General features: G+C 39.3%; 1 protein-coding gene across 3 annotated transcripts in view; it reads left to right on the forward strand.

Annotated features, from left to right (window-relative positions):
- Nucleotides 1–747: 747 nt before the first annotated feature.
- SRP54 (signal recognition particle 54) overlaps nt 748–16,666 on the forward strand; it is a 54,098-nt gene continuing 38,179 nt past the window's right edge. Inside the window, exons 1-5 of one of the 3 annotated variants that reach the window (XM_063290045.1) lie at nt 748–970; nt 6,633–6,739; nt 7,181–7,272; nt 9,299–9,383; nt 16,392–16,496. In XM_063290045.1, the coding sequence (XP_063146115.1) occupies nt 6,662–6,739; nt 7,181–7,272; nt 9,299–9,383; nt 16,392–16,496 (360 nt within the window). In that variant the 5' untranslated portion in view covers nt 748–970; nt 6,633–6,661. Of the gene's footprint in view, nt 971–2,173; nt 2,192–6,632; nt 6,740–7,180; nt 7,273–9,298; nt 9,384–16,391; nt 16,497–16,666 lie in introns of those variants that run through there. The other 2 variants (XM_063290042.1, XM_063290044.1) reach the window with 2 other exon arrangements.

Here is a 16,666-nt window from a genome sequence, read left to right on the forward strand (position 1 = left end):
AAAGATGGGGAAAGTAGGGGCACTTTTCAAGAGCTGCATCCACAGATTGTTTTGTGTGGTGATGAATAATGATGCTGCTTTTGAATACCGCTCTTAGCTTAGGGATTCCAAATGATGTCGATTTATCATGTTTTACCCAGCGGTGCAGTTTGTCTGCGACAAAAAAGCCAAACTTAGCAAGTTGAAGGTTGCTTTAAATTGTGCTAAATAAGACTTCTTAATCATTACGAATCTGAGCCAAAATATATAGTTTTGCAGAAATGAGCTGCTTGAATTCAATAGCCCTTACTCCTTTCCTCGTTGTTATACTTTTATGACTATTTCTCAACCTCAACTACAGGAAGTTGAAGTCCACCTATCTTAAAGTAGCTGAGGTTGAGAAACACTGTTTATTGGATAGATATAAACCGTTTTTGCATTATCTTAGAAAAGCATACACAAATAAAATTACATTAACCTATTCACACAGAAAAAAATAAAAACTTACGTATATTAAAATACTTTCTCTCAACTCTTTATCCTTACCAATAGTACATAATTATTCCAAAACGCTGCAACAAAACAGAGACTGTCCTGTTTTATATTGAGTTCGAAATGTGTTTGTACGGACATACAACCTTATTTAGAGAAGAGTATACTCGGAAGCTGAAGCCAACGCAACGCAATTGCGCACCTCTTCATTTTTATATATCACACTCTTGTCTCAAAGAGGGCGTTTCCCAGAGATGCCCCGGAAGCAGATGTCTGAGTTTGGCCCGGGGCAGGATGATAACTGTCGGCTCTGTTTAGTGGTGACGTGACATTCTTCCTGGTTGTTTGGATGCTGGAGAGGGGAGGGCAAACCAGAGGCAGCGGAGTTGATTATTGGTGCTGGGTCTGGTTTGGCGTCTTCCTGAGGACCCCATAAGAAGCCCGGGCTGTTGTGTGCCTTTTTGAGCGGGGCCAGGCCAGGCCACCGCTGCGCTTTTCGGTAAGGTCTGTGTGGAGGACTGGTCGCTGTTCGGTAACCTGTGGTCCGCCGCCTTTGAGACTTCTCCAGACTCTTTCGGGTTACGCCCCAGTGCGTTTTTGGATATGTACAAACTTTAGGGCTGTAAACTGTTGGGCTGAGGGGAAGCACACGTGCTATTCGGTGAAGTAAAAAATTTGGATCCTGCTTTTGCAGTGATGCCACAAGTTGAACTGGATGAAGAAACCTCGCGGGGGGGGGGGAATTGAAGCCCTCTGTGCCCATCAAGTAACCTGGACGTTTTTCTTATATCGAGATATGTAGTCGTACTTTTTTTTTATGTTTGAAAGTCACATCCTCCCCCTTTATACATGTGTCTAAGGGTGAGCAATGATCAAAAACTGGTCTGGCCTGTATTCAGTATATTGGCTATGTTCACATAGCATCTTAACTGAGCCATGATTTATCCAATTATTTTTCTGGTTTTGCACAACACAGTGGGATAAAAGATAACTACATGGACTGGATTTGTACAACATGGTAAACTAAACTGAGATTTAGTTTGAATGTTTTGTGCAATTACAGAGTGATTTGTTTGATTTTTACTTGGTCATTATAGTTTGTTAAACTATTGTTTATGCTCAAACACATCCAATATTTGTGTTGCAGCATTTTATAAGTCTACATCTTGCCTCCACTCTTCTAGCCTTCCAGAAAAGCGTTAAGACATGGCTCTGCCAACTAGCATGGGGATTCGATAGTTGTATGAAGCCCTGGGGGTGGTTGGTGGGTTGAGTATGCTCTCTCCCTCTTTAACTTTGTGGGGTTTTTTTGTAAGATTTTTAAATTCTTTTTTACTTTTTTACTTGTAAGCCACCTAGAGTCATTTATACAGTGAAATGGACAGTGCATAAATTTAATAAATATGCTGGGTTTTTTTCTTCTAGGGATTTGTACAAATGCTGACAAATGTCACATAGTCAAATAGTTCCACCATAATTGTTGAATTCAGGAAGTTTGGTCAAGAAATTATTAGGACAACAGAATGCAGATAATCTGAAGCTTTTTGTATTGTTAAATGTGTGTGTGCCTAGTTTAAATACATCCTGTAAATGAGCAGAATGGGAATTTAAACTATTTCTCATCTCCAGTCTCCTAAAGCAGCTCACAAAATAGTAATGTACTGCAAATGGAAATAGCTCCCTCCTATCTTATTGCTTTGGCATAATTAGCAGTGCAATTGTAAGTACACTTGCTTGCATGGATGCCTTTCTGAGCTTTTAAAGACATGTTAAAGTGATATAGAACTGTAGCTGAAATTTGATTTTCTGGTTTCATTTTTTCTCTATAGTTCTTTCTGTTCTCTTCCAGCTCATTAGGGAATCCTAATGATTCATTCATTCAGGTGGATGAGCTACCTCATCTTTGTTTAATACCTGTTTGCAGGTATTAAGAGGTGCCAGTTAACAGGGAAGAAAGTCATAAACCATTATTGTGACAAACAACCCATGGAGGTTGTTGCTGGCTTTCCTCCCACAAAGATATGAGCAGCAGATGCTGGACTACATATCTGGAAGTAGAAACTGAGAGGAAGTGGAAACTTTGCTTCCCTTTGAACTGACATCTATTGCCACAAATTATTTTTAACCAAATGAATTGAGCAATTTGACAGGCTCTTCTCCTGAGGTACAGGCACACATTTTTTCTCCATCGTTTTTCTTGCAGAGGATGGAAAGAGATTCTTCCAATAGCTGCAGTTCAGAACTACTGGGGGTAGCGGGGAGTATGCAGTTTTGATTTTTAAACTTTAATTTCGAAGAATCATTTTTTTAAAATACCTTTAAGAGCAAGACACTTTAGTTGTTTTTCTGATTTCAGTGCAAAACATATTTAGCCCTAATCTGTAATTTACATTTTTTTAATTTATACTGTATGTGGCATGTACTTTATCAGTAGAGATACTTAGATGACTTATCTTCATGCTCATTCTGTCTGTGAGTCTGTCCTTTAATTTCTGCCATACTTTATGGGTAGATAGTGTGGTACCATCCAGTATTTCGAACTACAGCTCATTGCCTGTAGTCTGTGCAGTCAACAGCAAGAGACCATATAGATTGTATATTTGGAGGAAATCATATTGCTTTCTCCTGGGTTATTTTCTTGCTTTTGTTCTATTGATTTTTTTACTGAGCACTTCTGATAAAAACAGTGCTCAGTCTTCACCATAAACAAGAATATTAGGGAATATCAGATTGGTTATTTTTTTTCGTAATATATTAGGGGTGTGCAGATCCTTTAAAAGAAATGCTCTGGAACACAGAGGAATATTTATGAAGCACCTCTTTTCACATTGTTAAAGCAGCTGTTCCTTTTTCCAGCTCCTGCAGATGCTTTGGAGGCTGCTTTCATCTTATGAGAGGATTTTAAAGTAATTGCAATTATACACTGGGATGATGGTTTTGTATCCATCTTAGTCCTCCTTGATCTCTCAGTGGCTTTTGATACAATCAATCATGGTATCTTTCTGAACCAGCTTAGGTGGATAAGAATGGGGGAGACAGTGTTGTAGTTTTGCTCCTTCCTGTGAGGTTGGTTCCAATTTGCATTGATTGGTGGGCAGGGGGCAGAAATTAAGCCATAGTCCTTGCTCTGTAGGATTCTTCAGGGCTCTACCGTGTTCCTGTTTAACATCTACCTTAAATACCTGGGTGAGGACATCTGTCGGCATGGGTGAGGTATCTGTACACTGATACTCAGTTACATGTCTCCACCACTGGTCAGTCAAGTGATGCTGTCAAGGTTGTGTCAGAGTCTGAAGACTGGTGGTCTAGATAGGGAGGTACAGGCTTTGGCTGAACCCTAGCAAGACTGAATGGGGAACCTAAAATCTATAGCCTTTTCCATCTTTAGTTGTAGATCAAGTCATGTTTCCCCAGACAAAACTGATACTCTATTTTGGGGTCCTCCTGGACTTATGGCTCCTGCTGGAAGAACAGATGGCAGCCATGGCCAAGAAAGCCTTTGCTCAACTTCATTTCATGTGCCAGTTGCTCCCATTCCTGGATCAGAAGGGCCTGATCATAGTCACTCATGCCTTAATCACATCCTGCTTAGATTAGCACAAATGCTGCCCTCAAATACCACTCAGAAGCTACAACTGGTTCAAAGTGTTGCAGCATGGGTAGTTATGGATGCACCTCAGTACCCTGATGTTACACCACTACTTTGTAAGCTGCATTGGCTTCCAGTGAACTTCTGAGTGCAATTCAAGGTGCTGATTATCACCTATAAACCTCTTAATGACAGCAGGCAGCATTATTTACTGGACTGCCTGTCTACCATTAGTTCTGCTCATCCCACCAGATCTAATAAAGCTGGCATGCTCTGGATCCTTTCCATCAGGAAGTGTGCCTTCTCTGTCATAGTGCCCACCCTGTAGAACAGCTTGCCTCCTGAAATTTGGATAGACCTGACTATGTTGGCCTTTCGTAAGGCTGTTAAGACTTGGCTGTTTCCTCAGATATTGGGCTAGAGTGCTGAGTGAGCCCATCTCAAGGAAGCATGGTTGTATATTGGTTATTATCTTTGGTTACCATTTTGTTCTGCTGTTTTGATATGTATTTTAGTGATTATGTTAAATTTGTTAGAATGTCATCAGAGTCACTGTCAGTTGGGCAGCCATATAAGTTGAATAAATAAAGTAGAAAAATTAATTTTGAAACTGGAAGGAAAAGCCTCCAATATAATCAAAGTAGTCTATCTCCCAAATTGCCAACAGTGGAAATGTAGCATCAATTTCTTGGATTAGAGTTGAGAATTGTTATACACACATAGTTATTATTGGATTACTTTTGTTCTGAGGGGAAGAAGTCAGAATCCATGGTATACTTGGTTTGCTAAATAAACAAGGATAGAGCTTTCATGGTTTGTAACAGGAGACAGAACCTCAGCTATGTGCACTATATGGTGCTTTTCTTTGGGTAAGTCAGAACTCAGGCAGTTTTGGTTTACTGTGACAAGTGCAAACTCCTGTGGTACTTTTGACTGCAGAGCATTTTACAGGACCCAGAAGGGACATACTTGTCATATTCCTACAGATCAGAAGACAAAACCCAGGCAGTGGTGAAAAACAATCAGATTTCTATCTTTTCACTCACTGTGTTTTATGTGGTGGCAACCTCTCTTCCTTCCAGGCTTGCTTTTGGAAATACAGATAACCATCTGTGGCAACCTTGGAAGAAGGGCTATGGCTGATCTGGCTACTGTTTTTCGTGGTCTCATAGTTGAATGAGCGTGCTGCCTTCTATATATTCCATAGGAAAGGATTGCAGAGATTTCTTTGGCAGCTGCAGAGCCAAGGTATAATGAATACTATAGCCATGTGGAGTCAAAACAAGGCTAAATCTATAAATAATTCCTAATACAGATAATAATCTCTTTTGGGAGAGATGGGCAGTGATGAAATTTGATAAATAAATAAATAATTAAACTAAAACACAGTTGCAATCTTAGTTTGACAAACTTATATTTATCCTTGTGCTAGAAAGAGTGGAAGGGCTCTTCCTTATTGTGAGAAGCTTTTAACCAGAGGATGAATCCAGCTGGTTGAATGAAAGACAAGATGATGATGATGATCTTTGTACTTCCTCCAATGTCCCTGGAGATTTTTATGGAGTGTTTGGGGACTTATGGAACAGTGACTCTTGGGACTTCAGGAGAAGAAGAGAATCAGTGAACAACTCTCTCTCTACTCAACTAATGTTTCTGCTGGCAGCAAAGGAAATAGATTATACCCATATTTTTGACTATTTCCTTTATATCATGGCTTTCTTTCCATGCAGGTTATAACATTTTAAGTGTAATTAGCTAGGCATAAATAACACAGAATACTGTAAACCTAAAACATTTGTAGGTAGATAACTAGTAGCCCTTAAAGGCATTGGGTGTAGCCTCCAGGTTCCCACTAAGGCAGTGCCATCAAATTGTAATTTGTAATGTAACAGAGGGAAAATAATATTACACACAAAGGAAACAGTCTTATTAATTATATTTTAATTACATTTAGCTTAAATGAAAGTCTAGTTTTTTTCCTGGCCCTCTCTGTTCTTCACAGTGTATTTCTTGGCTCCCAAAAACTTCTGACTAAAAAAAAAATCATTAGGTCAAGAAAAAATTCAAGAAACTCAGCTAAGAATTTGTGTTTGCTGTTAAGTAGCCTTTTACTTAGTATTTATATGTTTCAACATGTGAAATATATTTTTACGCCACATAAAAACTTTTGATATTAAAAAATGAAAATGTATCAGTAAGAACAACTTAAGAACATGCTTATTTTTTGGTCTTTTGTTGCCTAGCTTGTTTTTATAACAAAGCTTACACTTTTCATATGCTAACTCTGAAATTATTTTTCTCTTGCAAATAGTGCTAGGGTAGGCTTATACACTGCACTAAGTCGTGGTTGGTTTAAGCATGATTCTTCTGAGTAAATCATAATTGGCTGGACTTGCCCAGGTGCAAACCTTATTTCACTAAACATGGCTGAGTTCATATAATAAATAATGTTAAGTCAAAAATCACATTATGGTTTAGTATGATGTGTGATCCCAATTATAGATTAGCTCGTATGAAGGATAGTGCGTAGCTTGTAAACAATAATTTTAACAATTTTAATGTCTTTTTACAGATCATATTTGAGCCAACTCTGTTGTCAAAATGGTTTTAGCAGATCTTGGGAGAAAAATAACCTCAGCATTGCGCTCCCTGAGCAATGCTACCATTATCAATGAAGAGGTATGTAAATTTTATATATGTGATACAATAAAGGAAGCCATGTAGAAAGAACCACTATTTGATTTTGATAGAAAAGACCTCCATATTAAAGTAATAACTAATAAGGTTGAGATTGCATACATCATTAATTATGTGAGATTCAAGGAGGAAATTCAGTGAGTTGGTGCCATTTGCTAAGTAGGTACAACTTGATTGTTACATTTGGAATATTCATATTAATATTGTTTCTTGTGCATTAATTTCTTTTTCAATTTTTATCTATTTCTCAGTCCACTATGTCTACAAGATTTAACAGTATGAAATTTTATTATTTTCTGTATTATTTTCCAACCAGTACATGTTAATCTAAAATATTCATTGGAGAGATGAATTGTGAAAATTAAATAAATTGTAGATAAATGGTACAGAAACATTTTCTGTGTTATCCTTCTGCCCTTACAGGTTTTAAATGCTATGCTAAAAGAAGTTTGTACAGCATTATTGGAAGCTGATGTCAACATTAAGCTGGTGAAGCAGCTAAGAGAGAATGTCAAGTAAGTGAACCAAGCCAAGTAAGAATAATGTTGTTTTATGTCAATGTATGTTGAAGTGTTAAGTTTATTTATATTGTTACTGTTGCTCATTACTCTTAAAAGGGGACATGTAAAGTTTTGAACTGCTGTGATCAAGAAGCTCAATTTTATATTTTAATTAAATAACTATGTTCAGCCAAAGCATTGTTTTTTTGATTTACTCTGTATTTTCCCCAGGACCAAAATGTTTTCTGTATGTAACAGAACTTATGAAAATACATGAAGGATAACAGTAGTATATAAAGCTAATGTTAAAAATCAGAATTCTTCCTTGAGAAAGAAGGCAAGAGATAAGACTGGTTGTACATTGGGCCAATCTGCCAGCACAAAAATAAATAGGAAGCTGGAATACAAATTGCAGTGAGATCCACTTAAGCAATAATGCGGAAGCTGAAAAACTGAAAAGTATTAAGTGTTTTTCAAACTTGGCAACTTTTAAGATGTGTGGACTTCAACTCGCAGAATTCTCCAATCAGCATGCCGGCTGGGGAATTCTGGAGGTTGAAGTCCACACATCTTAAAGTTGCCAAGTTTGAAAAACACTAGTCTAACTATACCAAAAGCTACAGAGGGTGGGATGAGAGGCTGTCAGGAAACCCCAGGATTATAGGCTAAACTAGAAAGTCCAAAAGCCTCCTGGAAGAAGGCAATGGCAAACCATTTCTGTATTGTTGCCATGAAAACTACATGGATTTTGTAGTCATCAGGAACTGAGCTTGATTTGAGGGAATATTTTTGCCTTATCTGAAGATAATTACAGTGATATGAAATAATGAAATAAATATTCAGAGATTTTTAAGGAAAGGCATAGTTCACTTAATACCTGCCTCAGATCCTGTCCTGTTCAGACTATGAGACGGCCAGGCAGAATTACTATTAAATTCTTTATTTAATATAACTATTTAGCCTTAAATTAGACAATGCAATTCAATCAAGTCCACCCAAGCAGTAGAGGATGACCAGGCAATGCTGCAGGTTCAGACTGTGGCAAAACAGTGAGGCAGAACTCAGCTAATTCTCTTACTGAAGCTGCAAGACCCCGTGAAGCTAGAGTGTGTGGCAAGGGGGAGGCTTGAGGCACAAGCCTGCGAACAGGCACACAGATTGGACTAGGCTGGAGCTCAGAGGCTAGTCAAGGCTGGACTGGAGTGTCTAGGCAAAGCTTGGATCTGGAGACAAGGCTGGACTTGGCTAAGGTGTCAAGGCAAGGCTCAGTCCTGGAGACAAGGCTGGACTTGGCTGGAGCATCTAAGCAAGGCTCGGAACTGGAAACAAGGCTGCACTTGGCTGGAGCGTCAGGGCGAGTCTTGGATCTGAAGACAAGGCTGGAGCAAGGCTGAAGACATTGACTGGAGCAATGAAGCAAGGCTTGGAACTGGAAACAAGGCTGAATTTGGTAGGAATGTCACAACAAGGCCTGAAGCTGGAGGCAAGGCTGAATTGTGCTGGAGTGGCGAGATGAGGCTTGGAGCTGGATGCAAGGCTGTGCTTGGCAGGGACGGCAAGAAGAGGCTCGACAGGAGTGGTGTGTGCAGGAAGCAGGTCCACGACAACAGAAGGGGCTGGCTGTGGTTCCATGCTGGCTACAGGCAAGGCTTCCGACTGGGATGAGGACTCTTCCACAGATGCTGTGAGCTCAAAGATCAGTTGTCTCTGGCAGCTTGCTCTTCGCACACCTGCCTTTTAAAACGATCCTTTCCACGCCTTTTCTCACCTGCAGCCAATCGAGCTGCCTTTTGATTCGCACGCTTTTCCGCTCTCCTTTCTTGAGCGCTGATTGGAGGATTTAAACCTTTCTCCAAAGTTTCTCCAGCTCAGCTGAGTCACTTCTGGTTTTTATTATCCTTCCTGATAAGTTTCATTTTCCCTTTCTGACTCAAGTTAAGTTTCATTTTCAGAGTCAGTATAAGAGTGGAACGTAAACTATATTAGTTCAGTAGGACATTTAAGTCATCTTGTACCGATTTTTCCCTATTTCCAACCATAGATCTGCTATTGACCTTGAAGAAATGGCTTCTGGACTCAACAAAAGAAAAATGATCCAACATGCTGTCTTTAAAGAACTTGTTAAGGTAGAATCAAAGTTTATTTTATTTTATTTTATTATTTATATGGTTGCCCAACTCCCACCCAGTGAGTCCGGGTGGCTTACAAAATTAAAATCCACAGTATAAAAATCCTATCCACCCCCCACCTCCCACTGCAGTTACAAACACAATCAATATTTTTATTTATTTAATAAATTTATATGGCCACCCAACATACTGTTTTCTAACCTATATCTCTAATACAGGCAAACATTCTAGGCATCCTTATTTCTTTTAACTGACTATCTAACCAAGCCTCTTACCTATCTCATATTCATATATCTATGTGAATAATGCCTGGCCATTTTAAAGTCATCCTCTTGAAATTATGGATATGTATAATTTTAATAAGGCATGCTATTGATGAAAGCTGGCTACTTTACAGCAATACAGCAGTACAGCAGTACAGATTTTATGCTGAACTAACTATCCTAAGTACTCCTTTTTACATTAGAAATGTTGGTTCAGGCTATATATGTTTTTTTAATCATTTATTAAGTGTACTAGGTTGTTGACCAGGCAAGATCTGTCCTTATACAAGTCACACTAACTTAGTTCAGGTCTTATGCCAAGTTACAGTTTGAACTACTTAAGGTTTAATGAGTTACTATTGTAAATTAAAAAGTATTTATTGACTCAATGTTTAAAAAAAAGTGATAAAACTGGAGAAGTAAAGCAATTTACAATCATTTGTAAATAATAAAGGAACAATAATAAAAAATTAATACAATTTAATAATTAGGTAATTATTTGTTCACTGAGACATTGAATTAAACTGTGTAGAAAGCCATGGAGATGGCCTTGAGGGAAATATTCAGAAACCGTTACAAAAGCAATGTCTCAGTGAACATACCCATCTTAATATGGCACTGACCATTTCTCTTCTTCTGGAGTCTTCTTCTTTACCTAAAATGATGAATACTGAGCAGGCAGAAAATAAACAGATCTAAACAACGTCTACTTACTTAAATATAAAACTCATTGCTTAGTTCTAAATCAAAATTGTTCTTCTCATGTTAGAATTGAGGTACAGTATATCTTAATGAACAAACACACATGCTTTGTGTCAAGTTTATAAGGTTATCCTAGTCTGAAGATTTATGCAATTGTACAGTAGGATTTTTATTCACTTGTTAAAGCAAAAGCAAGCTGATCTCCAAATGCAACAAATGCCTCTGTGATATATGAAGCTGCTCTTTAGAGGACAAAGGCCCTTCCTTAACAAAAAGGGCAATGTTGTGTTTGCCAGAAGTGGCAATGTGAATCATCAGTTTTATTTCTGTAAAGTAAACCTTGATGGCAAGGTTGAAGCCTGGTGACATCACTGACATGTCCATGTAGTTTTCTCAGCAACAGTACAGTATTGGTTGACCGCAGTCTTCTTCCAGGATATTTGTTCAACTTCCCAGTCTGACATCCTTGGAATTCTCTAGATGTCCCCTGTCCAAGTAGTAACTTGGCACAACCCCACTTAATGTCCGAGCCAGATAAGGTCAGCCAAACACTGCCTCCAGTTGAGACTTAGTTCTGTAGCATCTTCTTTGAAAAATGAAAATATGTCAGTTTTTGTCCTATCATCTCCCACTTAGACTTCTTCAGTTCTGAATTGAGGCATGTATTTATGCAGTGGGATAGGGTCCCTAAATCTGCTGCAGAGGGTTCCCCAACTGTGCTAATTCTAATATAGTAAAATTTGCCTAACTACCTAAATGAGAACTTTTCTGAAAGCTAAAATTGCTGATTCTTTGGTTTTAAATTAGGCTGAAATGTTAAGTGCAATAATTATTTTTACAGAGTATAAAGCTTCTTGTCCTGTGATGGCATGGCAGAATGCCAGTAGGCGGACAGAAAAACACATTGGCTGAATTTATACATTGCTCTTAGCCATATGATTGTATGATATCAAATCCACACATTTGAGTTTTATAAACCACAATGTCTTAGAATTATATGTAAACCAAACTGCTCTGATTTTTCAACAACAAGTTTAAAATAAACTGCAGCTTAGCATAACGTGCAAATTGAACCGTTACTTCCCCAAATTGGCTTCTGTTGGTTAATTGTTAAGACAGAAAGTATTGGCATTATTTGTATCTTTTTTTATGGAAATTCCTGAAGATAACCAAAAACTGAAGTGAGACTAAAGAGGTGTAGAATCAAGGCAGTCTATCTTGCATCTTAAAGGCATTGCCATCAGTAGCATCAATGTAATATTGAGGAGAGTGGCTTCCGATGGGGGACATGGCCAACGGAACAGCTGTGTCCGCAAACTCCACGGACATAACTGACAATGCGGTGGTTTTTTGGGGGTGGGCAGGCTGTTTCCTGAAACCCTGAGCATTTTCATGGGTAAAGAAAATGCTTGGAATCATCCCATCTGCCCTCCAGAACGGTGACTTGCAGCCAGAGAATCACAAACAGTGACTGCTTCAATCTTGTAAGAGCCACTGGGAGGCGGGGATGTCACCATTTCCAAGCCACACTGTAGCCTTAAAGGGACAGTAGGTCAAGCCACCCCATTTCTAATTCACCCAATTTATATATTTTTTTAAGTTATGTACCCTAAGAGAGCTTCAGCAAAGGATCGTTACCTTGTCGTGGTGCTGGAGCTTGAGCACCTCAATGATGCCATGAGCTAAACCGTGAAGGGCCACCCAAGACGGGAGGGTCATGACAGAGAGGTCAGACTAAATGCGATCCCTGGGGAAGGTAATGGCAACCCACCCCAGTATTCTTGCCGTGAAAACTAAATGGATCAGTACAACCAGAGATATGTCAGTATACCATCGGAAGATGAGACCCCCAGGTCGGAAGATGGTCAAAATGCTACTGGGGAGGAACAGAGGATGAGCTCAACTAGCCCCAGACGTGATGACGCAGCTAGCTCAAAGCCGAAAGGACGGCTAGCGGCCGACGGTGCTGGTGGTGAACGGCGAATCCGATGTTCTATGGATCAACACACCATTGGAACCTGGAATGTAAGATCTATGAGCCAGGGCAAATTGGATGTGGTTATTGGTGAGATGTCAAGATTAAAGATAGACATTTTGGGCATCAGTGAACTGAAATGGACTGGAATGGGCCACTTCACATCAAATGACCACCAGATCTACTACTGTGGACAAGAGGATCACAGAAGAAATGGAGTAGCCTTCATAATACATAGTAAAGTGGCTAAAGCAGTGCTTGGATACAACCCAAAAAACGACAGAATGATCTCAATTCAAATTCAGGGCAAGCCATCTAACATCACAGTGATCCAAATATACGCCCCAACCACAAATGCTGAAGAAGCTGAAGTAGAGCAGTTCTATGAGGATCTGCAGCACCTACTGGACAACACGCCTAAAAGAGATGTTATTTTCATCACAGGAGACTGGAATGCTAAGGTGGGCAGTCAAATGACACCTCGAATTACAGGTAAGTATGGCCTGGGAGAACAAAATGAAGCAGGACATAGACTGATAGAATTTTGCCAAGACAATTCACTCTGCATAACAAACACTCTCTTCCAACAACCTAAGAGACGGCTTTATACATGGACTTCACCAGATGGACAACATCGAAATCAGATTGACTACATCCTTTGCAGCCAAAGGTGGCGGACATCTGTACAGTCGGTAAAAACAAGGCCTGGAGCTGACTGTAGTTCAGATCACGAACTTCTTCTTGCACAATTTAGGATCAGACTAAAGAGATTAGGGAAGACCCACAGATCAGCTAGATATGAGCTCACTAATATTCCTAAGGAATATGCAGTGGAGGTGAAGAATCGATTTAAGGGACTGGACTTAGTAGATAGGGTCCCGGAAGAACTCTGGACAGAAGTTGGCAGCATTGTTCAGGAGGCGGCAACAAAATACATCCCAAAGAAAGAGAAAACCAAGAAGGCAAAATGGCTGTCTGCTGAGACACTAGAAGTAGCCCAAGAAAGAAGGAAAGCAAAAGGCAACAGTGATAGGGGGAGATATGCCCAATTAAATGCAAAATTCCAGAGGTTAGCCAGAAGAGATAAGGAATTATTTTTAAACAAGCAATGCGCGGAAGTGGAAGAAGACAATAGAATAGGAAGGACAAGAGACCTCTTCCAGAAAATTAGAAACATCAGAGGTAAATTCCAGGCAAAAATGGGTATGATCAAAAACAAAGATGGCAAGGACCTAACAGAAGAAGAAGAGATCAAGAAAAGGTGGCAAGAATATACAGAAGACCTGTATAGGAAGGATAACAATATCGGGGATAGCTTTGACAGTGTGGTCAGTGAGCTAGAGCCAGACATCCTGAAGAGTGAGGTTGAGTGGGCCTTAAGAAGCATTGCTAATAACAAGGCAGCAGGAGACAACGGCATCCCAGCTGAACTGTTCAAAATCTTGCAAGATGATGCTGTCAAGGTAATGCATGCTATATGCCAGCAAATTTGGAAAACACAAGAATGGCCATCAGATTGGAAAAAATCAACTTATATCCCCATACCAAAAAAGGGGAACACTAAAGAATGTTCAAACTATCGAACAGTGGCACTCATTTCACATGCCAGTAAGGTAATGCTCAAGATCCTGCAAGGTAGACTTCAGCAGTTCATGGAGCGAGAATTGTCAGATGTACAAGCTGGGTTTAGAAAAGGCAGAGGAACTAGGGACCAAATTGCCAATGTCCGCTGGATAATGGAAAAAGCCAGGGAGTTTCAGAAAAACATCTATTTCTGTTTTATTGACTATTCTAAAGCCTTTGACTGTGTGGACCATAACAAATTGTGGCAAGTTCTTAGTGGTATGGGGATACCAAGTCATCTTGTCTGCCTCCTGAAGAAACTGTATAACGACCAAGTAGCAACAGTAAGAACAGACCACGGAACAACGGACTGGTTTAAGATTGGGAAAGGAGTACGGCAGGGCTGTATACTGTCACCCTACCTATTCAACTTGTATGCAGAACACATCATGGGACAAGCTGGGCTTGAGGAATCCAAGGCTAGAGTTAAAATTGCTGGAAGAAACATTAACAATCTCAGATATGCAGATGATACCACTTTGATGGCTGAAAGCGAAGGGGAACTGAGGAGCCTTATGATGAAGGGGAAAGAAGAAAGTGCAAAAGCTGGTTTGCAGCTAAACCTCAAAAAAACCAAGATTATGGCAACCAGCTTGATTGATAACTGGCAAATAGAGGGAGAAAATGTAGAAGCAGTGAAAGACTTTGTATTCCTAGGTGCAAAGATTAGTGCAGATGCTGACTGCAGTCAGGAAATCAGAAGACGCTTAATCCTTGGGAGAAGAGCAATGACAAATCTCGATAAAATCGTTAAGAGCAGAGACATCACACTGACAACAAAGGTCCGCATCGTTAAAGCAGTGGTGTTCCCCATAGTAACATATGGCTGCGAGAGCTGGACCATAAGGAAGGCTGAGAGAAGGAAGATTGATGCTTTTGAACTGTGGTGTTGGAGGAAAATTCTGAGAGTGCCTTGGACTGCAAGAAGATCCAACCAGTCCATCCTCCAGGAAATAAAGCCAGACTGCTCACTTGAGGGAATGGTATTAAAGGCAAAACTGAAATACTTTGGCCACATAATGAGAAGACAGGACACCCTGGAGAAGATGCTGATGCTAGGGAGAGTGGAAGGCAAAAGGAAGAGGGGCCGACCAAGGGCAAGGTGGATGGATGATATTCTATAGGTGACGGACTCGTCCCTGGGGGAGCTGGGGATGTTGACGACCGACAGGAAGCTCTGGCGTGGGCTGGTCCATGAAGTCACGAAGAGTCGGAAGCGACTAAAAGAATAAACAACAACAACCCTAAGAGAGACTTTCTACAGAAAGAAGAGAAGCTATCTCTCTTGGTGCTTGTTTTTATTTTTGGAATTAATTTTCAAAAATCTTTTTAAGCTTTGGCTTATTTTCCCATCTGGATACTGACGAGGATTGAGAATAAATAATTGCTTCCCTGTTATTATTTTTGTATTAAATTTGAAGGATTTAATATTTGCCTACACATTGAATCTGCTGTTTTGAATCTTCAGTTTTCTGTTCACTTTCCCTGGAGCTGATTATTAGCATACTTTCTCTTATGTCATCAACTTTTGGAGATTCCCCATTAAGAGGAGTTCTCTTATGAGCTTCACTGTGAGTTTAAACAGATCTTTCATGATACTTGTCAAGCTATTTTGCAAGATATTTGGGACATTGCAGAAAATATCAGCTTTAAAATGTGTCATCTGGCTGAGGACGTTGTGGAAGAAGATGAAGATTTTACCAAAGATAGAGTTATTTCACTGACAGTGAGATTGAAGTTTTTGTTGAAATGCCAGGCAACAAATATATTTTGGTATTGAAGGAGTTAAAGAGACAATCTGACTTGCAAATTACAAATGGGGTTGGTTTTTTGATGGAAAGGGATGGGAAAGAACTCTGTTCTGTGGGAGGTTTTTTGCTGAGAAGTCTGAGTTTCTAAGGGGGGCAGTTGGGCTGTTTGATTTTTGTATGAAAAATGCCCTGTGTGTAATATGGATATATGTAAATGTTTTGGTATATTTTGAGGTGGGGTAAAAAATTAATAATTTTTTTTTGGATTGATATTAAGGCTTGTATGATTCCATTTTTCTTTAATGATTTGAAATGTGACCTTGGTTTGATATAGAGTAAGGGATTCTTCTTTAGGTTTTTTTTCTTTCTTTTTGTAGGAGGTTTTTTTTTTGCTTTTTTGTAGTTTTTATCTTTGTTTCAAACTTAATAAAATTCTTATTTAAAAAATGTAATATTGAGAGTGAGGGATTTGAAGTGTCCTGTGCAGCAGAGTTGATCCTTGTTATATTGCTCTCTGGTTGTATGTTATTGTAGCAGAAGGTAGAATAAGATTATCTGGATTTCTCACTTTCAGAACTGAGGACAGAAAGTGATACTGGAAAATATTCAGTATAAAATATGCAAAAACAAAACCCTGGAGGCTTTGTAAACATGTTGTGATTCAGAAAATTATGCTGGATTTGTTTTACAGCTTGTAGATCCTGGAGTCAAAGCCTGGACACCCACAAAAGGAAAACAAAATATAATCATGTTTGTAGGCTTGCAAGGAAGTGGCAAAACAACATCGTGTTCAAAGGTAACTTATTCTGCATGTTCTGTAAAGATTGTTTTTTTTTTCAGGTAGACTTTTGTGGCATTGGACTGCTCAGTATCATGTGAGCTCATTTCCATTTAGATGGTTGAGCTTCCATCATTTCCATCTTCTTGTATGTACTCAGATCTGCTCCAGAGTCTCCTAATCCTGAA

Source organism: Candoia aspera, chromosome 1 (genome assembly GCF_035149785.1).
Source record: "Candoia aspera isolate rCanAsp1 chromosome 1, rCanAsp1.hap2, whole genome shotgun sequence".
Lineage (NCBI taxonomy): Eukaryota > Metazoa > Chordata > Lepidosauria > Squamata > Boidae > Candoia > Candoia aspera.